Below are 27,298 nucleotides of genomic sequence, written 5' to 3'. Positions count from 1 at the left end.
AGGAAACTTTGCACTATTTTGTTTTTTATGTATAATTTCTTACATTGTTCGCCCAGAATTTTTTAATTTTCAGCGGGGCCATATATGTTTTAATTCCATTCCTTTACTTAGATGTGTGTGTACTGGGCATATTTTGTGGAATTGTTAGATATTACTTGTTAGATATTACTGCACTGTCGGAGCTAGAGACACAAGCATTTCACTACACCCACAATAACGTCTGCTAAACACGGGTATGTTAGCGATAACATTTGATTTGATTTAAGTTAGCCAGTCTTTTCTCTGTTTCTCCTTAGTGAAGCTAGCCAGTCTTTTCTCTCTGTTTCTCCTTAGTGAAGCTAGCCAATCTTTTCTCTCTGTTTCTCCTTTGTGAAGCTAGCCAGTCTTTTCTCTCCGTTTCTCCTTAGTGAAGCTAGCCAGTCTTTTCTCTCTGTTTCTCCTTAGTGAAGCTAGCCAGTCTTTTCTCTGTTTCTCCTTAGTGAAGCTAGCCAGTCTTTTCTCTCTGTTTCTCCTTAGTGACGCTAGCCAGTCTTTTCTCTCTGTTTATCCTTAGTGAAGCTAGCCAGTCTTTTCTCTCTGTTTCTCCTTAGTGAAGCTAGCCAGTCTTTTCTCTCTGTTTCTCCTTAGTGAAGCTAGCCAGTCTTTTCTCTCTGTTTCTCCTTAGTGAAGCTAGCCAGTCTTTTCTCTCTGTTTCTCCTTAGTGAAGTTAGCCAGTCTTTTCTCTCTGTTTCTCCTTAGTGAAGCTAGCCAATGAGAAGATCTCTGTTCCCATCACCTGTAAGATCCGTGTGTTTAACAAGATGGAGGAGACTGTTCAGTACGCTCAGATGCTGGAGAAGGCTGGCTGCCAGGTGGGAAACATCACACACACAAGTATTTTTATTTTGATCTTCTATGAAACATTACCTAAAATTAGCCAGATTATATTTATAGGAGCTTGGTCTATCTAGGTGATGTTTTCTCTCTCTCCTGAATGATCTGAATCTAGGATTACAGGGACTCTACGTAACTATATTCAATGTGCGGGACAAAAATTGAGGCTATGATGAAGAAGTTGGAGCTCTTATCTGTCTGCGTTAACAAGGACAACACACAGGTCTTTCCATCATTGTATGATTTTATGTGTGCAAATGAACTCAAGTTTACGGACAATGTCAAATGTGATTTAGCGAAGCACCTGAGTGAGTTGGGTACGCAATTACGCAGGTTCTTTCCTGAAACGAATGACACAAACAACTGGATTCGTTATCCCTTTCATGCCCTGCCTCCAGTCCACTTACAAATATCTGAACAAGAGAGCCTCATCAACATTTGTCCTCGTAGTACTGCAGTGTCACCTATGCTGTCTCCATAGCAACACACAGACACACTCGTTTCATTTTATTTGTAATTACATTTTTATTTAACCGGGTAGAAAGTCATTTCATTTAGACCTCTCCATCTCTGTCTCAGCTGCTGACCGTCCACGGTCGGACCAAGGACCAGAAAGGACCCGCCACAGGCATCGCTAGCTGGGAACACATCAAGGCTGTACGGTAAGTAGACCACACTGCAGTTCCCTCACAGTTCAATTAAGAAAGGACCCGCCACAGGCATCGCTAGCTGGGAACACATCAAGGCTGTATGGTAAGCACACTGCAGTTCCCTCACAGTTCAATTAAGACTACAGAGAAGAACCAACATTATGTTTGTCAGGTGGAAACAGTTTGTGTAGTCTAGTAGGTCTCTGTTGTGTAGTTGGAGACAGTTTGTGTAGTCTCGTAGGTCTCTGCTGTGTAGTTGGGGGTAGTTTGTGTAGTCTAGTAGGTCTCTGCTGTGTAGTTGGAGGTAGTTTGTGTATTCTAGTAGGGGAGACAGTTTGTGTAGTCTAGTAGGTCTCTGCTGTGTAGTTGGAGGTAGTTTGTGTAGTCTAGTAGGGGAGACAGTTTGTGTAGTCTAGTAGGTCTCTGCTGTGTAGTTTGTGTAGTCTAGTAGGTCTCTGCTGTGTAGTTGGAGGTCGTTTGTAGTCTAGTAGGGCTACTGTGTAGTTGGAGACAGTTTGTGTAGTCTAGTAGGTCTCTGCTGTGTAGTTGGAGACAGTTTGTGTAGTCTAGTAGGTCTCTGCTGTGTAGTTGGAGGTAGTTTGTAGTCTAGTAGGTCTCTGCTGTGTAGTTGGAAACAGTTTGTGTAGTCTAGTAGGTCTCTGCTGTGTAGTTGGAGACAGTTTGTGTAGTCTAGTAGGTCTCTGCTGTGTAGTTGGAGGTAGTTTGTGTAGTCTAGTAGGTCTCTGCTGTGTAGTTGGGGGTAGTTTGTGTAGTCTAGTAGGGCTACTGTGTAGTTGGAGGTAGTTTGTGTAGTCTAGTAGGTCTCTGCTGTGTAGTTTGAGGTAGTTTGTGTCGTCTAGTAGGGCTCTGCTGTGTAGTTTGTGTAGTCTAGTAGGTCTCTGCTGTGTAGTTGGAGGTAGTTTGTGTAGTCTAGCAGGGCTACTGTGTAGTTGGAGACAGTTTGTATAGTCTAGTAGATCTCTGCTGTGTAGTTGGAGGTAGTTTGTGTAGTCTCGTAGGTCTCTGCTGTGTAGTTGGAGACAGTTTGTGTAGTCTCGTAGGTCTCTGTTGTGTAGTTGGAGGTAGTTTGTAGTCTAGTAGGTCTCTGCTGTGTAGTTGGAGGTAGTTTGTGTAGTCTAGTCGGTCTCTGCTGTGTAGTTGGAAACAGTGTGTAGTCTCGTAGGTCTCTGCTGTGTAGTTGGAAACAGTGTGTAGTCTCGTAGGGCTACTGTGTAGTTGGAGACAGTTTGTGTAGTCTAGTAGATCTCTGCTGTGTAGTTGGAGGTAGTTTGTGTAGTCTCGTAGGTCTCTGCTGTGTAGTTGGAGACAGTTTGTAGTCTAGTAGGTCTCTGCTGTGTAGTTGGACACAGTGTGTAGTCTCGTAGGTCTCTGCTGTGTAGTTGGAGGTAGTTTGTAGTCTAGTAGGTCTCTGCTGTGTAGTTGGGGGTAGTTTGTGTAGTCTAGTAGGTCTCTGCTGTGTAGTAGGAGACAGTTTGTGTAGTCTAGTAGGTCTCTGCTGTGTAGTTGGAGACAGTTTGTGTAGTCTAGTAGGTCTCTGCTGTGTAGTTGGAGACAGTTTGTGTAGTCTAGTAGGTCTCTGCTGTGTAGTTGGAGACAGTTTGTGTAGTCTAGTAGGTCTCTGCTGTGTAGTTGGAGGTAGTTTGTGTAGTCTCGTAGGTCTCTGCTGTGTAGTTGGAGGTAGTTTGTAGTCTAGTAGGTCTCTGCTGTGTAGTTGGAGACAGTTTGTGTAGTCTAGTAGGTCTCTGCTGTGTAGTTGGAGACAGTTTGTAGTCTAGTAGGTCTCTGCTGTGTAGTTGGAGACAGTTTGTGTAGTCTAGCAGGGCTACTGTGTAGTTGGAGACAGTTTGTGTAGTCTAGTAGGTCTCTGCTGTGTAGTTGGAGGTAGTTTGTGTAGTCTAGTAGGTCTCTGCTGTGTAGTTGGAGACAGTTTGTGTAGTCTAGTAGGTCTCTGCTGTGTAGGTGGAGGTAGTTTGTGTAGTCTAGTAGGTCTCTGCTGTGTAGTTGGAGGTAGTTTGTGTAGTCTAGTAGGGCTACTGTGTAGTTGGAGACAGTTTGTGTAGTCTAGTAGGTCTCTGCTGTGTAGTTGGAGGTAGTTTGTGTAGTCTAGTAGGTCTCTGCTGTGTAGTTGGAGACAGTTTGTGTAGTCTAGTAGGTCTCTGCTGTGTAGGTGGAGGTAGTTTGTGTAGTCTAGTAGGTCTCTGCTGTGTAGTTGGAGGTAGTTTGTGTAGTCTAGTAGGGCTACTGTGTAGTTGGAGACAGTTTGTGTAGTCTCGTAGGTCTCCAAGAAGTTTCTTCACAGGAAAACATTCTATTATATTCTACTGTACAGTACTCTATTCTATTGTCACATAGCTGATCATGTGATTGTACTGGGTTTATTAAACAGTCTCTCTCTCTCTCTCTCTCTCTCTCTCTCTCTCTCTCTCTCTCTCTCTCTCTCTCTCTCTCTCTCTCTCTCTGTGTTGTTGCTATAGGAACGCTGTTAACATCCCTGTGTTCGCTAACGGTAACATCCAACACCTGAGTGATGTGGAGCAGTGTATGGAGGAGACTGGAGTACAGGGGGTGATGAGTGCAGGTACACACCTCCGCCTCACCTTGATTAATTAGTCTCCCAAGAGTCATAACACCTACTAATTTGTGTTTATCACTTTCTCTCTCTCATGTGTCTGTGTGTGTATGGTTATGTCTCTGTGTGTGTGTGTGTGTGGTTCTTTCTGTGTGTTTCTCTCTTTCTCTGTGTTTCTATCTTTCTCTCTGTGGTTCTCTGTATGTTTCTCTCTCTCTGTGTGTTTCTCACTCTGTGTGTTTCTCTCTCTCTGTGTGTGTTTCTCTCTCTCTCTCTGTGTGTGTGTGTGTGGTTCTCCGTGTGTTTCTCTGTGTTTCTCTCTCTCTCTGTGTGTTTCTCTCTTTCTCTCTGTGTGTGTGTGTGGTTCTCCGTGTGTTTCTCTGTGTTTCTCTCTCTCTCTGTGTTTCTCTCTCCCTGTTGTGTTTCTCTCTCTCTGTGTTTCTATCTTTCTCTCTGTTTTTCTCTCTCTCTGTGGTTCTCTGTATGTTTCTCTCTCTCTGTGTGTTTCTCTCTCTGTGTGTTTCTCTCTCTGTGTGTTTCTCTCTCTCTCTGTGTTTCTATCTTTCTGTTTTTCTCTCTCTCTCTGTGGTTCTCTGTGTGTTTCTCTCTCTCTGTGTTTCTCTCTCGCTGTGTGTGTTTCTCTCTTTCTCTCTGTGTGTGTGTGTGTTTCTCTCTCTCTCTGTGTGTGTTTCTCTCTTTCTCTCTGTGTGTGTGTGTGTGTGGTTCTCCGTGTGTTTCTCTCTCTGTGTGTTTCTCTCTCTCTCTGTGTTTCTCTCTCCCTGTTGTGTTTCTCTCTCTCTCTGTGTTTCTATCTTTCTCTCTGTTTTTCTCTCTCTCTGTGGTTCTCTGTGTTTCTCTCTCTCTCTGTGTTTCTCTCTCTGTGTGTTTCTCTCTGTGTGTTTCTCTCTCTGTGTGTTTCTCTCTCTCTGTGTTTCTATCTTTCTGTTTTTCTCTCTCTCTGTATGTTTCTCTCTCTCTGTGTGTGTTTCTCTCTGTGTCTCTCTCTCTCTCTCTCTCTGTGTGTATTTCTGTGTTTCTCTGTGATTCTCTCTCTGTGTGTATTTCTCTCTCTGTGTTTTCTCTGTGATTTCTCTCTGTGTGTGTGTGTGTGTGTGTGTGTGTGTGTGTGTGTGTGTGTGTGTGTGTGTGTGTGTGTGTGTGTGTGTGTGTGTGTGTGTGTGTGTGTGTGTGTGTGTGTGTGTGTGTGTGTGTGTGTGTGTGTGTGTGTGGTTCTCTGTGTGTTTCTCTCTCTCTGTGTTTCTCTCTCTGTTTCTTTCTTTCTCTGTGTGTGTTTCCAGAGGGGAACCTCCATAACCCAGCTCTGTTTGAGGGTCACAGCCCTCCTGTATGGGAGATGGCTGAGGAGTATCTAGAGGTGGTCAGTCAGTATCCTCCCTGTACCCTGTCCTATGTCAGAGCACACCTCTTCAAGCTCTGGCACCACACGTATGTAACACACACACCCAGAGGGACACACACACACTCAATACTTCACTACCGCCACAATCTGTGTGTGTTTTATTTGTTAGTGTTTCTCCAGGCTGCAGATCCACAAGGACCTGAGAGAGGAGCTGGCCAAGGTGAAGAACCTGCAGGGGCTGACAGAGGTCAGCAGACAACTCAGACTACGCTGCCAGGTACCAAGGGTTAGGGTTAGCTACGCTGTCAGGTACCTAGGGTTAGGGTTAGCTACGCTGCCAGGTACCTAGGGTTAGGGTTAGCTACGCTGCCAGGTACCTAGGGTTAGGGGTTAGCTACGCTGTCAGGTACCTAGGGTTAGGGTTAGCTACGCTGTCAGGTACCTAGGGTTAGGGTTAGCTACGCTGCCAGGTACCTAGGGTTAGCTACACTGTCAGGTACCAAGGGTTAGGGTTAGCTACACTGTCAGGTACCTAGGGTTAGGGTTAGCTACGCTGTCAGGTACCTAGGGTTAGCTACGCTGTCAGGTACCTAGGGTTAGGGTTAGCTACGCTGCCAGGTACCTAGGGTTAGCTACACTGTCAGGTACCAAGGGTTAGGGTTAGCTACACTGTCAGGTACCTAGGGTTAGGGTTAGCTACGCTGTCAGGTACCTAGGGTTAGCTACGCTGTCAGGTACCTAGGGTTAGGGTTAGCTACACTGTCAGGTACCTAGGGTTAGGGTTAGCTACGCTGTCAGGTACCTAGGGTTAGCTATGCTGTCAGGTACCTAGGGTTAGGGTTAGCTACGCTGTCAGGTACCTAGGGTTAGGGTTAGCTACGCTGTCAGGTACCTAGGGTTAGCTACGCTGTCAGGTACCTAGGGTTAGCTACGCTGTCAGGTACCTAGGGTTAGCTATGCTGTCAGGTACCTAGGGTTAGCTACGCTGTCAGGTACCTAGGGTTAGGGTTAGCTATGCTGTCAGGTACCTAGGGTTAGGGTTAGCTACGCTGTCAGGTACCTAGGGTTAGCTACGCTGTCAGGTACCTAGGGTTAGGGTTAGCTACGCTGCCAGGTACCTAGGGTTAGGGTTAGCTACACTGTCAGGTACCTAGGGTTAGGGTTAGCTACGCTGTCAGGTACCTAGGGATAGGGTTAGCTACGCTGTCAGGTACCTAGGGTTAGCTACACTGTCAGGTACCTAGGGTTAGCTACGCTGTCAGGTACCTAGGGTTAGGGTTAGCTACGCTGCCAGGTACCTAGGGTTAGGGTTAGCTACGTTGTCAGGTACCTAGGGTTAGGGTTAGCTACGCTGTCAGGTACCTGGGGTTAGGGTTAGCTACGCTGTCAGGTACCTAGGGTTAGCTACGCTGTCAGGTACCTAGGGTTAGCTACGTTGTCAGGTACCTAGGGTTAGGGTTAGCTACGCTGTCAGGTACCTAGGGTTAGGGTTAGCTACGCTGTCAGGTACCTAGGGTTAGCTACGCTGTCAGGTACCTAGGGTTAGCTACGCTGTCAGGTACCTAGGGTTAGCTACGCTGTCAGGTACCTAGGGTTAGGGTTAGCTATGCTGTCAGGTACCTAGGGTTAGGGTTAGCTATGCTGTCAGGTATCTAGGGTTAGCTACACTGTCAGGTACCTAGGGTTAGCTACACTGTCAGGTACCTAGGGTTAGGGTTAGCTACGCTGCCAGGTACCTAGGGTTAGGGTTAGCTACGCTGCCAGGTACCTAGGGTTAGGGTTAGCTACGCTGTCAGGTACCTAGGGTTAGGGTTAGCTACGCTGCCAGGTACCTAGGGTTAGCTACACTGTCAGGTACCAAGGGTTAGGGTTAGCTACACTGTCAGGTACCTAGGGTTAGGGTTAGCTACGCTGTCAGGTACCTAGGGTTAGCTATGCTGTCAGGTACCTAGGGTTAGGGTTAGCTACGCTGCCAGGTACCTAGGGTTAGCTACACTGTCAGGTACCAAGGGTTAGGGTTAGCTACACTGTCAGGTACCTAGGGTTAGGGTTAGCTACGCTGTCAGGTACCTAGGGTTAGCTACGCTGTCAGGTACCTAGGGTTAGGTCAGGTACCTAGGGTTAGCTACACTGTCAGGTACCTAGGGTTAGGGTTAGCTACGCTGTCAGGTACCTAGGGTTAGCTATGCTGTCAGGTACCTAGGGTTAGGGTTAGCTACGCTGTCAGGTACCTAGGGTTAGGGTTAGCTACGCTGTCAGGTACCTAGGGTTAGGGTTAGCTACGCTGTCAGGTACCTAGGGTTAGCTACGCTGTCAGGTACCTAGGGTTAGGGTTAGCTACGCTGTCAGGTACCTAGGGTTAGCTATGCTGTCAGGTACCTAGGGTTAGCTACGCTGTCAGGTACCTAGGGTTAGGTAGGGTAGGGTTAGGGTTAGCTATGCTGTCAGGTACCTAGGGTTAGGGTTAGCTACGCTGTCAGGTACCTAGGGTTAGCTACGCTGTCAGGTACCTAGGGTTAGCTACGTTGTCAGGTACCTAGGGTTAGGGTTAGCTACGCTGTCAGGTACCTAGGGTTAGGGTTAGCTACGCTGTCAGGTACCTAGGGTTAGCTACGCTGTCAGGTACCTAGGGTTAGCTACGCTGTCAGGTACCTAGGGTTAGCTACGCTGTCAGGTACCTAGGGTTAGGGTTAGCTATGCTGTCAGGTACCTAGGGTTAGGGTTAGCTACGCTGTCAGGTACCTAGGGTTAGCTACACTGTCAGGTACCTAGGGTTAGCTACACTGTCAGGTACCTAGGGTTAGCTACGCTGTCAGGTACCTAGGGTTAGCTACGCTGTCAGGTACCTAGGGTTAGGGTTAGCTACGCTGTCAGGTACCTAGGGTTAGGGTTAGCTACGCTGTCAGGTACCTAGGGTTAGCTACGCTGTCAGGTACCTAGGGTTAGGGTTAGCTACGCTGTCAGGTACCTAGGGTTAGGGTTAGCTACGCTGCCAGGTACCTAGGGTTAGCTACGCTGTCAGGTACCTAGGGTTAGCTATGCTGTCAGGTACCTAGGGTTAGCTACGCTGCCAGGTACCTAGGGTTAGGGTTAGCTATGCTGTCAGGTACCTAGGGTTAGGGTTAGCTACGCTGTCAGGTACCTAGGGTTAGGGTTAGCTACGCTGTCAGGTACCTAGGGTTAGGGTTAGCTACGCTGTCAGGTACCTAGGGTTAGCTACGCTGTCAGGTACCTAGGGTTAGGGTTAGCTACGCTGTCAGGTACCTAGGGTTAGCTACGCTGTCAGGTACCTAGGGTTAGGGTTAGCTACGCTGCCAGGTACCTAGGGTTAGCTACGCTGTCAGGTACCTAGGGTTAGGGTTAGCTACGCTGTCAGGTACCTAGGGTTAGGGTTAGCTACGCTGTCAGGTACCTAGGGTTAGCTACGCTGTCAGGTACCTAGGGTTAGCTACGCTGTCAGGTACCTAGGGTTAGGGTTAGCTACGCTGTCAGGTACCTAGGGTTAGCTATGCTGTCAGGTACCTAGGGTTAGCTACGCTGCCAGGTACCTAGGGTTAGGGTTAGCTATGCTGTCAGGTACCTAGGGTTAGGGTTAGCTACGCTGTCAGGTACCTAGGGTTAGCTACGCTGTCAGGTACCTAGGGTTAGGGTTAGCTACGCTGTCAGGTACCTAGGGTTAGGGTTAGCTACGCTGTCAGGTACCTAGGGTTAGGGTTAGCTACGCTGTCAGGTACCTAGGGTTAGCTACGCTGTCAGGTACCTAGGGTTAGGGTTAGCTACGCTGTCAGGTACCTAGGGTTAGCTACGCTGTCAGGTACCTAGGGTTAGCTATGCTGTCAGGTACCTAGGGTTAGCTACGCTGCCAGGTACCTAGGGTTAGGGTTAGCTATGCTGTCAGGTACCTAGGGTTAGGGTTAGCTACGCTGTCAGGTACCTAGGGTTAGCTACGCTGTCAGGTACCTAGGGTTAGGGTTAGCTACGCTGTCAGGTACCTAGGGTTAGGGTTAGCTACGCTGTCAGGTACCTAGGGTTAGCTATGCTGTCAGGTACTTAGGGTTAGGGTTAGCTATGCTGTCAGGTACCTAGGGTTAGCTACGCTGCCAGGTACCTAGGGTTAGGGTTAGCTACGCTGTCAGGTACCAAGGGTTAGGGTTAGCTACGCTGTCAGGTACCTAGGGTTAGGGTTAGCTACGCTGTCAGGTACCTAGGGTTAGCTATGCTGTCAGGTACCAAGGGTTAGGGTTAGCTACGCTGTCAGGTACCTAGGGTTAGGGTTAGCTACGCTGCCAGGTACCTAGGGTTAGGGTTAGCTACGCTGTCAGGTACCTAGGGTTAGCTGCGCTGCCAGGTACCTAGGGTTAGGGTTAGCTACGCTGTCAGGTACCTAGGGTTAGCTACGCTGTCAGGTACCTAGGGTTAGGGTTAGCTACGCTGTCAGGTACCTAGGGTTAGCTACGCTGTCAGGTACCTAGGGTTAGGGTTAGCTACGCTGTCAGGTACCAAGGGTTAGGGTTAGCTACGCTGTCAGGTACCTAGGGTTAGGGTTAGCTACGCTGTCAGGTACCTAGGGTTAGGGTTAGCTACGCTGTCAGGTACCTAGGGTTAGGGTTAGCTACGCTGTCAGGTACCTAGGGTTAGCTACGCTGTCAGGTACCTAGGGTTAGGGTTAGCTACGCTGCCAGGTACCTAGGGTTAGCTACGCTGTCAGGTACCTAGGGTTAGCTATGCTGTCAGGTACCTAGGGTTAGCTACGCTGCCAGGTACCTAGGGTTAGGGTTAGCTATGCTGTCAGGTACCTAGGGTTAGGGTTAGCTACGCTGTCAGGTACCTAGGGTTAGCTACGCTGTCAGGTACCTAGGGTTAGGGTTAGCTACGCTGTCAGGTACCTAGGGTTAGCTACGCTGTCAGGTACCTAGGGTTAGGGTTAGCTACGCTGTCAGGTACCTAGGGTTAGCTACGCTGTCAGGTACCTAGGGTTAGGGTTAGCTACGCTGCCAGGTACCTAGGGTTAGCTACGCTGTCAGGTACCTAGGGTTAGGGTTAGCTACGCTGCCAGGTACCTAGGGTTAGGGTTAGCTACGCTGCCAGGTACCTAGGGTTAGGGTTAGCTACGCTGTCAGGTACCTAGGGTTAGGGTTAGCTACGCTGCCAGGTACCTAGGGTTAGCTACACTGTCAGGTACCAAGGGTTAGGGTTAGCTACACTGTCAGGTACCTAGGGTTAGGGTTAGCTACGCTGTCAGGTACCTAGGGTTAGCTATGCTGTCAGGTACCTAGGGTTAGGGTTAGCTACGCTGCCAGGTACCTAGGGTTAGCTACACTGTCAGGTACCAAGGGTTAGGGTTAGCTACACTGTCAGGTACCTAGGGTTAGGGTTAGCTACGCTGTCAGGTACCTAAGGGTTAGCTACGCTGTCAGGTACCTAGGGTTAGGGTTAGCTACACTGTCAGGTACCTAGGGTTAGGGTTAGCTACGCTGTCAGGTACCTAGGGTTAGCTATGCTGTCAGGTACCTAGGGTTAGGGTTAGCTACGCTGTCAGGTACCTAGGGTTAGGGTTAGCTACGCTGTCAGGTACCTAGGGTTAGCTACGCTGTCAGGTACCTAGGGTTAGCTACGCTGTCAGGTACCTAGGGTTAGCTATGCTGTCAGGTACCTAGGGTTAGCTACGCTGTCAGGTACCTAGGGTTAGGGTTAGCTATGCTGTCAGGTACCTAGGGTTAGGGTTAGCTACGCTGTCAGGTACCTAGGGTTAGCTACGCTGTCAGGTACCTAGGGTTAGCTACGTTGTCAGGTACCTAGGGTTAGGGTTAGCTACGCTGTCAGGTACCTAGGGTTAGGGTTAGCTACGCTGTCAGGTACCTAGGGTTAGCTACGCTGTCAGGTACCTAGGGTTAGCTACGCTGTCAGGTACCTAGGGTTAGGTTAGCTACGCTGTCAGGTACCTAGGGTTAGGGTTAGCTATGCTGTCAGGTACCTAGGGTTAGGGTTAGCTATGCTGTCAGGTACCTAGGGTTAGCTACACTGTCAGGTACCTAGGGTTAGGGTTAGCTACGCTGTCAGGTACCTAGGGTTAGCTACACTGTCAGGTACCTAGGGTTAGCTACACTGTCAGGTACCTAGGGTTAGGGTTAGCTACGCTGTCAGGTACCTAGGGTTAGGGTTAGCTACGCTGTCAGGTACCTAGGGTTAGCTACGCTGTCAGGTACCTAGGGTTAGGGTTAGCTACGCTGCCAGGTACCTAGGGTTAGGTAGGGTACCTAGGGTTAGCTATGCTGTCAGGTACCTAGGGTTAGGGTTAGCTACGCTGCCAGGTACCTAGGGTTAGCTACACTGTCAGGTACCAAGGGTTAGGGTTAGCTACACTGTCAGGTACCTAGGGTTAGGGTTAGCTACGCTGTCAGGTACCTAGGGTTAGCTACGCTGTCAGGTACCTAGGGTTAGGTTAGCTACACTGTCAGGTACCTAGGGTTAGGGTTAGCTACGCTGTCAGGTACCTAGGGTTAGCTATGCTGTCAGGTACCTAGGGTTAGGGTTAGCTACGCTGTCAGGTACCTAGGGTTAGGGTTAGCTACGCTGTCAGGTACCTAGGGTTAGGGTTAGCTACGCTGTCAGGTACCTAGGGTTAGCTACGCTGTCAGGTACCTAGGGTTAGCTACGCTGTCAGGTACCTAGGGTTAGGGGTTAGCTACGCTGTCAGGTACCTAGGGTTAGGGTTAGCTATGCTGTCAGGTACCTAGGGTTAGGGTTAGCTACGCTGTCAGGTACCTAGGGTTAGCTACGCTGTCAGGTACCTAGGGTTAGCTACGTTGTCAGGTACCTAGGGTTAGGGTTAGCTACGCTGTCAGGTACCTAGGGTTAGGGTTAGCTACGCTGTCAGGTACCTAGGGTTAGCTACGCTGTCAGGTACCTAGGGTTAGCTACGCTGTCAGGTACCTAGGGTTAGCTACGCTGTCAGGTACCTAGGGTTAGGGTTAGCTATGCTGTCAGGTACCTAGGGTTAGGGTTAGCTATGCTGTCAGGTACCTAGGGTTAGCTACACTGTCAGGTACCTAGGGTTAGGGTTAGCTACGCTGTCAGGTACCTAGGGTTAGCTACACTGTCAGGTACCTAGGGTTAGCTACACTGTCAGGTACCTAGGGTTAGCTACGCTGTCAGGTACCTAGGGTTAGCTACGCTGTCAGGTACCTAGGGTTAGGGTTAGCTACGCTGTCAGGTACCTAGGGTTAGGGTTAGCTACGCTGTCAGGTACCTAGGGTTAGCTACGCTGTCAGGTACCTAGGGTTAGCTACGCTGTCAGGTACCTAGGGTTAGGGTTAGCTACGCTGCCAGGTACCTAGGGTTAGCTACGCTGTCAGGTACCTAGGGTTAGCTATGCTGTCAGGTACCTAGGGTTAGCTACGCTGCAGGTACCTAGGGTTAGGGTTAGCAAAGCTGTCAGGTACCTAGGGTTAGCTACGCTGTCAGGTACCTAGGGTTAGGGTTAGCTACGCTGTCAGGTACCTAGGGTTAGCTACGCTGTCAGGTACCTAGGGTTAGGGTTAGCTACGCTGCCAGGTACCTAGGGTTAGCTACGCTGTCAGGTACCTAGGGTTAGGGTTAGCTACGCTGTCAGGTACCTAGGGTTAGGGTTAGCTACGCTGTCAGGTACCTAGGGTTAGCTACGCTGTCAGGTACCTAGGGTTAGCTACGCTGTCAGGTACCTAGGGTTAGGGTTAGCTACGCTGTCAGGTACCTAGGGTTAGCTATGCTGTCAGGTACCTAGGGTTAGCTACGCTGGGTACCTAGGGTTAGGGTTAGCTATGCTGTCAGGTACCTAGGGTTAGGGTTAGCTACGCTGTCAGGTACCTAGGGTTAGCTACGCTGTCAGGTACCTAGGGTTAGGGTTAGCTACGCTGTCAGGTACCTAGGGTTAGGGTTAGCTACGCTGTCAGGTACCTAGGGTTAGGGTTAGCTACGCTGTCAGGTACCTAGGGTTAGCTACGCTGTCAGGTACCTAGGGTTAGGGTTAGCTACGCTGTCAGGTACCTAGGGTTAGCTACGCTGTCAGGTACCTAGGGTTAGCTATGCTGTCAGGTACCTAGGGTTAGCTACGCTGCCAGGTACCTAGGGTTAGGGTTAGCTATGCTGTCAGGTACCTAGGGTTAGGTTAGCTACGCTGTCAGGTACCTAGGGTTAGCTACGCTGTCAGGTACCTAGGGTTAGGTTAGCTACGCTGTCAGGTACCTAGGGTTAGGGTTAGCTACGCTGTCAGGTACCTAGGGTTAGCTATGCTGTCAGGTACTTAGGGTTAGGGTTAGCTATGCTGTCAGGTACCTAGGGTTAGCTACGCTGCCAGGTACCTAGGGTTAGGTTAGCTACGCTGTCAGGTACCAAGGGTTAGGGTTAGCTACGCTGTCAGGTACCTAGGGTTAGGTTAGCTACGCTGTCAGGTACCTAGGGTTAGCTATGCTGTCAGGTACCAAGGGTTAGGGTTAGCTACGCTGTCAGGTACCTAGGGTTAGGTTAGCTGCTGCCAGGTACCTAGGGTTAGGTTAGCTACGCTGTCAGGTACCTAGGGTTAGCTGCGCTGCCAGGTACCTAGGGTTAGGGTTAGCTACGCTGTCAGGTACCTAGGGTTAGCTACGCTGTCAGGTACCTAGGGTTAGGGTTAGCTACGCTGTCAGGTACCTAGGGTTAGCTACGCTGTCAGGTACCTAGGGTTAGGGTTAGCTACGCTGTCAGGTACCAAGGGTTAGGTTAGCTACGCTGTCAGGTACCTAGGGTTAGGTTAGCTACGCTGTCAGGTACCTAGGGTTAGGGTTAGCTACGCTGTCAGGTACCTAGGGTTAGGGTTAGCTACGCTGTCAGGTACCTAGGGTTAGCTACGCTGTCAGGTACCTAGGGTTAGGGTTAGCTACGCTGCCAGGTACCTAGGGTTAGCTACGCTGTCAGGTACCTAGGGTTAGCTAGCTGTCAGGTACCTAGGGTTAGCTACGCTGCCAGGTACCTAGGGTTAGGGTTAGCTATGCTGTCAGGTACCTAGGGTTAGGGTTAGCTACGCTGTCAGGTACCTAGGGTTAGCTACGCTGTCAGGTACCTAGGGTTAGGGTTAGCTACGCTGTCAGGTACCTAGGGTTAGCTACGCTGTCAGGTACCTAGGGTTAGGGTTAGCTACGCTGTCAGGTACCTAGGGTTAGCTACGCTGTCAGGTACCTAGGGTTAGGGTTAGCTACGCTGCCAGGTACCTAGGGTTAGCTACGCTGTCAGGTACCTAGGGTTAGGGTTAGCTACGCTGTCAGGTACCTAGGGTTAGGGTTAGCTACGCTGCCAGGTACCTAGGGTTAGGGTTAGCTACGCTGTCAGGTACCTAGGGTTAGGTTAGCTACGCTGCCAGGTACCTAGGGTTAGCTACACTGTCAGGTACCAGGGTTAGGGTTAGCTACGCTGTCAGGTACCTAGGGTTAGGGTTAGCTACGCTGTCAGGTACCTAGGGTTAGCTATGCTGTCAGGTACCTAGGGTTAGGGTTAGCTACGCTGCCAGGTACCTAGGGTTAGCTACACTGTCAGGTACCAGGGTTAGGGTTAGCTACACTGTCAGGTACCTAGGGTTAGGGTTAGCTACGCTGTCAGGTACCTAGGGTTAGCTACGCTGTCAGGTACCTAGGGTTAGGTTAGCTACGCTGTCAGGTACCTAGGGTTAGGGTTAGCTACGCTGTCAGGTACCTAGGGTTAGCTATGCTGTCAGGTACCTAGGGTTAGGGTTAGCTACGCTGTCAGGTACCTAGGGTTAGGGTTAGCTACGCTGTCAGGTACCTAGGGTTAGCTACGCTGTCAGGTACCTAGGGTTAGCTACGCTGTCAGGTACCTAGGGTTAGCTATGCTGTCAGGTACCTAGGGTTAGGGTTAGCTACGCTGTCAGGTACCTAGGGTTAGGGTTAGCTAGCTGTCAGGTACCTAGGGTTAGGGTTAGCTACGCTGTCAGGTACCTAGGGTTAGCTACGCTGTCAGGTACCTAGGGTTAGGTTAGCTACGCTGTCAGGTACCTAGGGTTAGGGTTAGCTACGCTGTCAGGTACCTAGGGTTAGGGTTAGCTATGCTGTCAGGTACCTAGGGTTAGCTACGCTGTCAGGTACCTAGGGTTAGGGTTAGCTACGCTGTCAGGTACCTAGGGTTAGGTCAGGTTAGGGTTAGCTACGCTGTCAGGTACCTAGGGTTAGCTACGCTGTCAGGTACCTAGGGTTAGGGTTAGCTACGCTGTCAGGTACCTAGGGTTAGGGTTAGCTACGCTGTCAGGTACCTAGGGTTAGCTACGCTGTCAGGTACCTAGGGTTAGGGTTAGCTACGCTGCCAGGTACCTAGGGTTAGCTACGCTGTCAGGTACCTAGGGTTAGCTATGCTGTCAGGTACCTAGGGTTAGCTACGCTGCCAGGTACCTAGGGTTAGGGTTAGCTATGCTGTCAGGTACCTAGGGTTAGGTTAGCTACGCTGTCAGGTACCTAGGGTTAGGTTAGCTACGCTGTCAGGTACCTAGGGTTAGGGTTAGCTACGCTGTCAGGTACCTAGGGTTAGCTACGCTGTCAGGTACCTAGGGTTAGGGTTAGCTACGCTGTCAGGTACCTAGGGTTAGCTACGCTGTCAGGTACCTAGGGTTAGGGTTAGCTACGCTGCCAGGTACCTAGGGTTAGCTACGCTGTCAGGTACCTAGGGTTAGGGTTAGCTACGCTGTCAGGTACCTAGGGTTAGGGTTAGCTACGCTGTCAGGTACCTAGGGTTAGGTTAGCTACGCTGTCAGGTACCTAGGGTTAGCTACGCTGTCAGGTACCTAGGGTTAGGGTTAGCTACGCTGTCAGGTACCTAGGGTTAGCTATGCTGTCAGGTACCTAGGGTTAGCTACGCTGCCAGGTACCTAGGGTTAGGGTTAGCTATGCTGTCAGGTACCTAGGGTTAGGGTTAGCTACGCTGTCAGGTACCTAGGGTTAGCTACGCTGTCAGGTACCTAGGGTTAGGGTTAGCTACGCTGTCAGGTACCTAGGGTTAGGGTTAGCTACGCTGTCAGGTACCTAGGGTTAGGTTAGCTACGCTGTCAGGTACCTAGGGTTAGCTACGCTGTCAGGTACCTAGGGTTAGGGTTAGCTACGCTGTCAGGTACCTAGGGTTAGCTACGCTGTCAGGTACCTAGGGTTAGCTATGCTGTCAGGTACCTAGGGTTAGCTACGCTGCCAGGTACCTAGGGTTAGGGTTAGCTATGCTGTCAGGTACCTAGGGTTAGGGTTAGCTACGCTGTCAGGTACCTAGGGTTAGCTACGCTGTCAGGTACCTAGGGTTAGGGTTAGCTACGCTGTCAGGTACCTAGGGTTAGGGTTAGCTACGCTGTCAGGTACCTAGGGTTAGCTATGCTGTCAGGTACTTAGGGTTAGGGTTAGCTATGCTGTCAGGTACCTAGGGTTAGCTACGCTGCCAGGTACCTAGGGTTAGGGTTAGCTACGCTGTCAGGTACCAAGGGTTAGGTACCAAGGGTTAGCTACGCCTGTCAGGTACCTAGGGTTAGGGTTAGCTACGCTGTCAGGTACCTAGGGTTAGCTATGCTGTCAGGTACCAAGGGTTAGGGTTAGCTACGCTGTCAGGTACCTAGGGTTAGGGTTAGCTACGCTGCCAGGTACCTAGGGTTAGGGTTAGCTACGCTGTCAGGTACCTAGGGTTAGCTGCGCTGCCAGGTACCTAGGGTTAGGGTTAGCTACGCTGTCAGGTACCTAGGTTAGCTACGCTGTCAGGTACCTAGGGTTAGGGTTAGCTACGCTGTCAGGTACCTAGGGTTAGCTACGCTGTCAGGTACCTAGGGTTAGGGTTAGCTACGCTGTCAGGTACCAAGGGTTAGGGTTAGCTACGCTGTCAGGTACCTAGGGTTAGGGTTAGCTACGCTGTCAGGTACCTAGGGTTAGGGTTAGCTACGCTGTCAGGTACCTAGGGTTAGGGTTAGCTACGCTGTCAGGTACCTAGGGTTAGCAGCTGTCAGGTACCTAGGGTTAGGGTTAGCTACGCTGCCAGGTACCTAGGGTTAGCTACGCTGTCAGGTACCTAGGGTTAGCTATGCTGTCAGGTACCTAGGGTTAGCTACGCTGCCAGGTACCTAGGGTTAGGGTTAGCTATGCTGTCAGGTACCTAGGGTTAGGGTTAGCTACGCTGTCAGGTACCTAGGGTTAGCTACGCTGTCAGGTACCTAGGGTTAGGGTTAGCTACGCTGTCAGGTACCTAGGGTTAGCTACGCTGTCAGGTACCTAGGGTTAGGGTTAGCTACGCTGTCAGGTACCTAGGGTTAGCTACGCTGTCAGGTACCTAGGGTTAGGGGTTAGCTGTCAGGTACCTAGCTGCCAGGTTAGGGTTAGCTACGCTGTCAGGTACCTAGGGTTAGGGTTAGCTACGCTGTCAGGTACCTAGGGTTAGGGTTAGCTACGCTGTCAGGTACCTAGGGTTAGCTACGCTGTCAGGTACCTAGGGTTAGGGTTAGCTACGCTGCCGGGTACCTAGGGTTACCGCTGTCAGGTACCTAGGGTTAGCTATGCTGTCAGGTACCTAGGGTTAGCTACGCTGCCAGGTACCTAGGGTTAGGGTTAGCTATGCTGTCAGGTACCTAGGGTTAGGGTTAGCTACGCTGTCAGGTACCTAGGGTTAGCTACGCTGTGTCAGGTACCTAGGGTTAGGGTTAGCTACGCTGTCAGGTACCTAGGGTTAGGGTTAGCTACGCTGTCAGGTACCTAGGGTTAGGGTTAGCTACGCTGTCAGGTACCTAGGGTTAGCTACGCTGTCAGGTACCTAGGGTTAGGGTTAGCTACGCTGTCAGGTACCTAGGGTTAGCCACGCTGTCAGGTACCTAGGTTAGGTACCCTGTATGCTGTCAGGTACCTAGGGTTAGCTACGCTGCCAGGTACCTAGGGTTAGGGTTAGCTATGCTGTCAGGTACCTAGGGTTAGGGTTAGCTACGCTGTCAGGTACCTAGGGTTAGCTACGCTGTCAGGTACCTAGGGTTAGGGTTAGCTACGCTGCCGGGTACCTAGGGTTAGCTACGCTGTCAGGTACCTAGGGTTAGCTATGCTGTCAGGTACCTAGGGTTAGGTTAGCTACGCTGTCAGGTACCTAGGGTTAGCTACGCTGTCAGGTACCTAGGGTTAGGGTTAGCTACGCTGTCAGGTACCTAGGGTTAGGGTTAGCTACGCTGTCAGGTACCTAGGGTTAGGGTTAGCTATGCTGTCACGCTGTCAGGTACCTAGGGTTAGCAGCTGTCAGGTACCTAGGGTTAGGGTTAGCTACGCTGTCAGGTACCTAGGGTTAGCTACGCTGTCAGGTACCTAGGGTTAGCTATGCTGTCAGGTACCTAGGGTTAGCTACGCTGCCAGGTACCTAGGGTTAGGGTTAGCTATGCTGTCAGGTACCTAGGGTTAGGGTTAGCTACGCTGTCAGGTACCTAGGGTTAGCTACGCTGTCAGGTACCTAGGGTTAGGGTTAGCTACGCTGTCAGGTACCTAGGGTTAGCTATGCTGTCAGGTACCTAGGGTTAGGGTTAGCTATGCTGTCAGGTACCTAGGGTTAGCTACGCTGCAGGTACCTAGGGTTAGGGTTAGCTACGCTGTCAGGTACCAAGGGTTAGGGTTAGCTACGCTGTCAGGTACCTAGGGTTAGGGTTAGCTACGCTGTCAGGTACCTAGGGTTAGCTATGCTGTCAGGTACCAAGGGTTAGGGTTAGCTGCGCTGCCAGGTACCTAGGGTTAGGTTAGCTACGCTGTCAGGTACCTAGGGTTAGCTACGCTGTCAGGTACCTAGGGTTAGGGTTAGCTACGCTGTCAGGTACCTAGGGTTAGCTACGCTGTCAGGTACCTAGGGTTAGGGGTTAGCTACGCTGTCAGGTACCAAGGGTTAGGGTTAGCTACGCTGTCAGGTACCTAGGGTTAGGGTTAGCTACGCTGTCAGGTACCTAGGGTTAGGGTTAGCTACGCTGTCAGGTACCTAGGGTTAGCTACGCTGTCAGGTACCTAGGGTTAGGGTTAGCTACGCTGCCAGGTACCTAGGGTTAGCTACGCTGTCAGGTACCTAGGGTTAGCTATGCTGTCAGGTACCTAGGGTTAGCTGCTGCCAGGTACCTAGGGTTAGGGTTAGCTATGCTGTCAGGTACCTAGGGTTAGGGTTAGCTACGCTGTCAGGTACCTAGGGTTAGCTACGCTGTCAGGTACCTAGGGTTAGGGTTAGCTACGCTGTCAGGTACCTAGGGTTAGCTACGCTGTCAGGTACCTAGGGTTAGGGTTAGCTACGCTGTCAGGTACCTAGGGTGTCAGGTACCTAGGGTTAGCTACGCTGTCAGGTACCTAGGGTTAGGTTAGCTACGCTGTCAGGTACCTAGGGTTAGCTACGCTGTCAGGTACCTAGGGTTAGGGTTAGCTACGCTGTCAGGTACCTAGGGTTAGCTACGCTGCCAGGTACCTAGGGTTAGCTACGCTGTCAGGTACCTAGGGTTAGGGTTAGCTACGCTGTCAGGTACCTAGGGTTAGGGTTAGCTACGCTGTCAGGTACCTAGGGTTAGCTACGCTGTCAGGTACCTAGGGTTAGGGTTAGCTACGCTGCCGGGTACCTAGGGTTAGCCGCTGTCAGGTACCTAGGGTTAGCTATGCTGTCAGGTACCTAGGGTTAGCTACGCTGCCAGGTACCTAGGGTTAGGGTTAGGGTATGCTGTCAGGTACCTAGGGTTAGGGTTAGCTACGCTGTCAGGTACCTAGGGTTAGCTACGCTGTCAGGTACCTAGGGTTAGGGTTAGCTACGCTGTCAGGTACCTAGGGTTAGGGTTAGCTACGCTGTCAGGTACCTAGGGTTAGGGTTAGCTACGCTGTCAGGTACCTAGGGTTAGGGTTAGCTACGCTGTCAGGTACCTAGGGTTAGGGTTAGCTACGCTGTCAGGTACCTAGGGTTAGCTACGCTGTCAGGTACCTAGGGTTAGCTATGCTGTCAGGTACCTAGGGTTAGCTACGCTGCCAGGTACCTAGGGTTAGGGTTAGCTATGCTGTCAGGTACCTAGGGTTAGGGTTAGCTACGCTGTCAGGTACCTAGGGTTAGCTACGCTGTCAGGTACCTAGGGTTAGGGTTAGCTACGCTGTCAGGTACCTAGGGTTAGGGTTAGCTACGCTGTCAGGTACCTAGGGTTAGCTATGCTGTCAGGTACTTAGGGTTAGGGTTAGCTATGCTGTCAGGTACCTAGGGTTAGCTACGCTGCCAGGTACCTAGGGTTAGGGTTAGCTACGCTGTCAGGTACCAAGGGTTAGGGTTAGCTACGCTGTCAGGTACCTAGGGTTAGGGTTAGCTACGCTGTCAGGTACCTAGGGTTAGCTATGCTGTCAGGTACCAAGGGTTAGGGTTAGCTACGCTGTCAGGTACCTAGGGTTAGGTTAGCTACGCTGCCAGGTACCTAGGGTTAGGGTTAGCTACGCTGTCAGGTACCTAGGGTTAGCTGCGCTGCCAGGTACCTAGGGTTAGGGTTAGCTACGCTGTCAGGTACCTAGGGTTAGCTACGCTGTCAGGTACCTAGGGTTAGGGTTAGCTACGCTGTCAGGTACCTAGGGTTAGCTACGCTGTCAGGTACCTAGGGTTAGGGTTAGCTACGCTGTCAGGTACCAAGGGTTAGGGTTAGCTACGCTGTCAGGTACCTAGGGTTAGGGTTAGCTACGCTGCCAGGTACCTAGGGTTAGGGTTAGCTACGCTGTCAGGTACCTAGGGTTAGCTGCGCTGCCAGGTACCTAGGGTTAGGGTTAGCTACGCTGTCAGGTACCTAGGGTTAGCTACGCTGTCAGGTACCTAGGGTTAGGGTTAGCTACGCTGTCAGGTACCTAGGGTTAGCTACGCTGTCAGGTACCAAGGGTTAGGGTTAGCTACGCTGTCAGGTACCTAGGGTTAGGGTTAGCTACGCTGCCAGGTACCTAGGGTTAGCTACGCTGTCAGGTACCTAGGGTTAGCTGCGCTGCCAGGTACCTAGGGTTAGGGTTAGCTACGCTGTCAGGTACCTAGGGTTAGCCTGTCAGGTACCTAGGGTTAGGTTAGCTACGCTGTCAGGTACCTAGGGTTAGCTACGCTGTCAGGTACCTAGGGTTAGCTACGCTGTCAGGTACCTAGGGTTAGGGTTAGCTACGCTGTCAGGTACCTAGGGTTAGGGTTAGCTACGCTGTCAGGTACCTAGGGTTAGGGTTAGCTACGCTGTCAGGTACCTAGGTTAGCTACGCTGTCAGGTACCTAGGTACCTAGGGTTAGCTACGCTGTCAGGTACCTAGGGTTAGGGTTAGCTACGCTGTCAGGTACCTAGGGTTAGGGTTAGCTACGCTGTCAGGTACCAAGGGTTAGGGTTAGCTACGCTGTCAGATACCTAGGGTTAGGGTTAGCTACGCTGTCAGGTACCTAGGGTTAGCTACGCTGTCAGGTACCTAGGGTTAGGGTTAGCTACGCTGTCAGGTACCAAGGGTTAGGGTTAGCTACGCTGTCAGGTACCTAGGGTTAGGGTTAGCTACGCTGTCAGGTACCTAGGGTTAGGGTTAGCTACGCTGTCAGGTACCTAGGGTTAGGGTTAGCTACACTGTCAGGTACCTAGGGTTAGGGTTACCTTCTTCTCCCCCCTCCCCTTCTTCATCCTTCTTCCCCCTCTCCCTCTTCTCCCCCCTCCCCCTCTTCTCCCTCCTCCCCCCTCCCCCTCTTCTCCCTCCTCCCAACACAGCTGGATGATGACACTGGTTCTTTTCTCATTTGTTTAACCTCTGCAGGAGGAGATAACCAATGGAGGCGAGGAGGCGGGGCAGGTGGTTGGGCTGCCATTCCCTCATTGGATCTGCCAGCCGTACGTCAGACCAGTGTGAGTGACAATTTCCTGTTGAGAATCCTAACTTGAGTTCTGTGTACATTCCTTAACTTAGATTTGTGTGTATTAGGTAGTTGTTGTGAAAATATTAGATATTACTGCACTGTGAAAATATTAGATATTACTGCACTGTGAAAATATTAGATATTACTGCACTGTGAAAATATTAGATATTACTGCACTGTGAAAATATTAGATATTACTGCACTGTCGGAACTAGAAGTACAAACATTTCGCTACACTCGCATTAACACCTGCTGACCATTAACACCTGCTGACCTTTAATACTGCTGACCATTAACACCTGCTGACCATTAACACCTGCTGACCATTAACACCTGCTGACCATTAACACCTGCTGACCATTAACACCTGCTGTCCATTAACATCTGCAGACCATTAACACCTGCTGACCATTAACACCTGCTGACCATTAACACCTGCTGACCATTAACACCTGCTGACCATTAACACCTGCTGACCAATAACACCTGCTGACCAATAACACCTGCTGACCAATAACACCTGCTGACCAATAATACCTGCAGACCATTAACACCTGCTGACCATTAACACCTGCTGACCATTAACACCTGCTGACCATGTGTACGTGACCATTAACACCTGCTGACCATGTGTGACCATTAACACCTGCTGACCATTAACACCTGCTGACCATTAACACCTGCTGACCATTAACACCTGCTGACCATTAACACCTGCTGACCATTAACACCTGCTGACCATGTGTACGTGACCAATACAATTTGATTTGAAGATCAATGTTGTCAAGTCCACACACATAGAAACCGTAACACGTTGCCGTGACGATGAACATTGTTCCTGCCAGGCCGAAGGCTCCGGTTGCTAACGGCAACGGTACGGAGGTGAAGGCAGGGTGTCACAAGAGGGCGTTGTCACAGGAGGACTCGGACGGGGCGTGCGATGTCCTCTCCAAAAACAAACAGAAGAAGAAAGCCAGAAACCCCCACAAGAACTTCTGTCCCGAGCAGAAGCGTGAGTTATTTTTCCTCGTAGTACTGCAGTTATCTAGACTCTCTATCCAGTCTAATGAAGCAATAAGGCTTTTAGCCGTGATATATTGGCCATATACCACACACCCCAACGTGCCTTATTGCTGTTATAAACTGGTTACCAACATAATTAGGGCAGTGAAACTAAATGTTTTGTCATACCCGTGGTGTACGGTCTGATATACACCAGCTGTCAGCCAATCAGCATTCAGGGCTCGAACCACCCAGTGTATGACAAAACATTTGTTTTAACTTCTCTAATTAATAAGACGCCTCGGGGGATCGTGGTATACGGCCAATATACCACGGCTAAGGGCTGTGTCCAGGCACTCAGCGTTGCGTCGTGCGTAAGAACAGCCCTCAGCCGTGGTATATTGGTATATGTTTTGTCTTACCCGTCTGATATACCACAGCTGTTAGCCAATCAGCATTCAGGGCTGGAACCACCCAGTCTATAATGCTACAGAATGTACAGAGCCTCAGCCGACACAAACAGCACAGTAGATAACCTCTGTTTTACCCCTGTTTTCTCTGCAGCAAAGTACATCAAGTGTGAGCAGTGTGGAAATCCAAAGGTGAGTGGAGGGACGACCTCTTCACCCTGTTCCTCATTACCATGTTCCTCATTACCCTGTTCCTCATTACCCTGTTCCTAATTACCCTGTTCCTCATTATCATGTGGAGGGACGACCTCTTCACCCTGTTCCTCATTACCATGTTCCTCATTACCCTGTTCCTCATTACCATGTGGAGGGACGACCTCTTCACCCTGTTCCTCATTACCCTGTGGAGGGACGACCTCTTCACCCTGTTCCTCATTACCCTGTTCCTCATTACCATGTGGAGGGACGACCTCTTCACCCTGTTCCTCATTACCATGTGGAGGGACGACCTCTTCACCCTGTTCCTCATTACCATGTTCCTCATTACCATGTGGAGGGACGACCTCTTCACCCTGTTCCTCATTACCATGTGGAGGGACGACCTCTTCACCCTGTTCCTCATTTCCCTGTTCCCCATTACCATGTTTAAACACCTCTTCACCCTGTTCCTCATTACCATGTTTAAACACCTCTTCACCCTGTTCCTCATTACCCTGTTCCTCATTACCATGTGGAGGGACGACCTCTTCACCCTGTTCCTCATTACCATGTGGAGGGACGACCTCTTCACCCTGTTCCTCATTACCATGTGGAGGGACGACCTCTTCACCCTGTTCCTCATTACCATGTGGAGGGACGACCTCTTCACCCTGTTCCTCATTACCATGTGGAGGGACAACCTCTTCACCCTGTTCCTCATTACCATGTGGAGGGACGACCTCTTCACCCTGTTCCTCATTACCATGTGGAGGGACGACCTCTTCACCCTGTTCCTCATTACCATGTGGAGGGACGACCTCTTCACCCTGTTCCTCATTACCATGTTCCTCATTACCATGTGTAGCAACCTCTTCACCCTGTTCCTCATTACCATGTGTAGCAACCTCTTCACCCTGTTCCTCATTACCATGTGTAGCAACCTCTTCACCCTGTTCCTCATTACCATGTGGAGCAACCTCTTCACCCTGTTCCTCATTACCATGTGGAGCAACCTCTTCACCCTGTTCCTCCTCTTCACCCTGTTCCTCATTACCATGTGTAGCAACCTCTTCACCCTGTTCCTCATTACCATGTGTAGCAACCTCTTCACCCTGTTCCTCATTACCATGTGGAGCAACCTCTTCACCCTGTCCCTCATTACCATGTGGAGTAACCTCTGCACCCTGTTCCTCATTACCATGTGGAGCAACCTCTTCACCCTGTTCCTCATTACCATGTGTAGCAACCTCTTCACCCTGTTCCTCATTACCATGTGTAGCAACCTCTTCACCCTGTTCCTCCTCTTCACCCTGTTCCTCATTACCATGTGTAGCAACCTCTTCACCCTGTTCCTCATTACCATGTGGAGCAACCTCTTCACCCTGTTCCTCATTACCATGTGTAGCAACCTCTTCACCCTGTTCCTCATTACCATGTGTAGCAACCTCTTCACCCTGTTCCTCATTACCATGTGTAGCAACCTCTTCACCCTGTTCCTCATTACCATGTTTAAACACCTCTTCACCCTGTTCCTCATTACCATGTGTAGCAACCTCTTCACCCTGTTCCTCATTACCATGTGTAGCAACCTCTTCACCCTGTTCCTCATTACCATGTGTTGCAACCACTTCACCCTGTTCCTCCTCTTCACTCTGTTCCTCATTACCATGTGTAGCAACCTCTTCACCCTGTTCCTCATTACCATGTGTAGAAACCTCTTCACCCTGTTCCTCCTCTTCACCCTGTTCCTCATTACCATGTGTAGCAACCTCTTCACTCTGTTCCTCATTACCATGTGTAGCAACCTCTTCACCCTGTTCCTCCTCTTCACCCTGTTCCTCATTACCATGTGTAGCAACCTCTTCACTCTGTTCCTCATTACCATGTGTAGCAACCTCTTCACCCTGTTCCTCATTACCATGTGGAGCAACCTCTTCACTCTGTTCCTCATTACCATGTGTAGCAACCTCTTCACCCTGTTCCTCATTACCATGTGGAGCAACCTCTTCACCCTGTTCCTCATTACCATGTGGAGCAACCTCTTCACCTTGTTCCTCATTACCAGTGTGTATTCAACCTCTCTCTGTAGGGTCATCAGTGTGTATTCAACCTCTCTCTCTGTAGGGTAATCAGTGTGTTTTCAACCTCTCTCTCTCTGTAGGGTAATCAGTATGTTTTCAACCTCTCTCTCTCTCTCTGTAGGGTAATCAGTGTGTATTCAACCTCTCTCTCTGTAGGGTAATCAGTATGTTTTCAACCTCTCTCTCTCTCTCTGTAGGGTAATCAGTGTGTATTCAACCTCTCTCTCTCTAGGGTAATCAGTATGTTTTCAACCTCTCTCTCTCTCTGTAGGGTAATCAGTATGTTTTCAATCTCTCTCTCTGTAGGGTAATCAGTGTGTATTCAACCTCTCTCTCTGTAGGGTAATCAGTATGTTTTCAACCTCTCTCTCTCTCTGTAGGGTAATCAGTATGTTTTCAACCTCTCTCTCTCTGTAGGGTAATCAGTATGTTTTCAACCTCTCTCTCTCTCTGTAGGGTAATCAGTATGTTTTCAATCTCTCTCTCTGTAGGGTAATCAGTGTGTTTTCAACCTCTCTCTCTGTAGGGTAATCAGTGTGTATTCAACCTGTGTCGAGGTTGCTGTAAAAAGAAGGCCCACAAGGAGGTGGCAGACTGCCCAAGTGAGTCGTCCCCCCCCCTGCGCACGCACACACACACACACACACACACACACACACACACACACACACACACACACACACACACACACACACACACACAGCTGTCTTTCTCTGATATATCATTTATTTCCTCTCGTCTGGTTTACAGGTCACGGGCTGAGGTTCAAGACCAAGGCAGAGAAACAGAAGTCAGAGCGGCAAGAGGAGGAAGAGGGAAAGAGCAGAGGATTACAGGAGGAAGAGGATGGAGGATTGTTGAACGGGACCCCCAGCCCCCCAACAGACCCCCCACAGAGGACAGACTGTGGCCTGAGACATGGACTAACAGGGACATAGACATCCATTCATATGTAGAGCGCACACACACACACACACACACACACACACACACACACACACACACACACACACACACACACACACACACACACACACACACACACACACACACACACACACCACCAGGATGTGAGAAACAGTATTCAGACACAAGAACCTATTGTAAGGAACACACATGTGCATCCATACTGTCTCATACATACCACTGTCCTCCATTGCTGCTGTGCTGAACTGGCTTTGATGGGGTTTCACCACTACGCCCTCCTCCTACCTACCTGACTGACTGGGGGGAGTCTTCCTGGACTGATGTAATGGATAGACTCCTCCTAC

General features: G+C 50.2%; 1 protein-coding gene across 2 annotated transcripts in view; it reads left to right on the top strand.

Moving 5' to 3' along the window:
• Nucleotides 1–27,093, top strand: part of LOC124024922 (tRNA-dihydrouridine(16/17) synthase [NAD(P)(+)]-like) — a 32,950-nt gene extending 5,857 nt beyond the window's left edge. Inside the window, exons 5-14 of one of the 2 annotated variants that reach the window (XM_046338656.1) lie at nt 739–851; nt 1,453–1,535; nt 4,019–4,122; nt 5,412–5,559; nt 5,654–5,720; nt 22,237–22,325; nt 23,182–23,348; nt 23,903–23,940; nt 26,554–26,629; nt 26,778–27,093. In XM_046338656.1, coding sequence (XP_046194612.1) covers nt 739–851; nt 1,453–1,535; nt 4,019–4,122; nt 5,412–5,559; nt 5,654–5,720; nt 22,237–22,325; nt 23,182–23,348; nt 23,903–23,940; nt 26,554–26,629; nt 26,778–26,965 — 1,073 coding nt within the window. In that variant the 3' untranslated portion in view covers nt 26,966–27,093. Of the gene's footprint in view, nt 1–738; nt 852–1,452; nt 1,536–4,018; nt 4,123–5,411; nt 5,560–5,653; nt 5,751–22,236; nt 22,326–23,181; nt 23,349–23,902; nt 23,941–26,553; nt 26,630–26,777 lie in introns of both variants that reach the window. The other variant, XM_046338655.1, reaches the window with a different exon arrangement.
• The last annotated feature ends 205 nt before the right edge of the window (nt 27,094–27,298 follow it).

Source organism: Oncorhynchus gorbuscha, unplaced genomic scaffold (genome assembly GCF_021184085.1).
Source record: "Oncorhynchus gorbuscha isolate QuinsamMale2020 ecotype Even-year unplaced genomic scaffold, OgorEven_v1.0 Un_scaffold_2077, whole genome shotgun sequence".
Lineage (NCBI taxonomy): Eukaryota > Metazoa > Chordata > Actinopteri > Salmoniformes > Salmonidae > Oncorhynchus > Oncorhynchus gorbuscha.
This window is presented reverse-complemented; position numbering and strand designations above follow the sequence as displayed.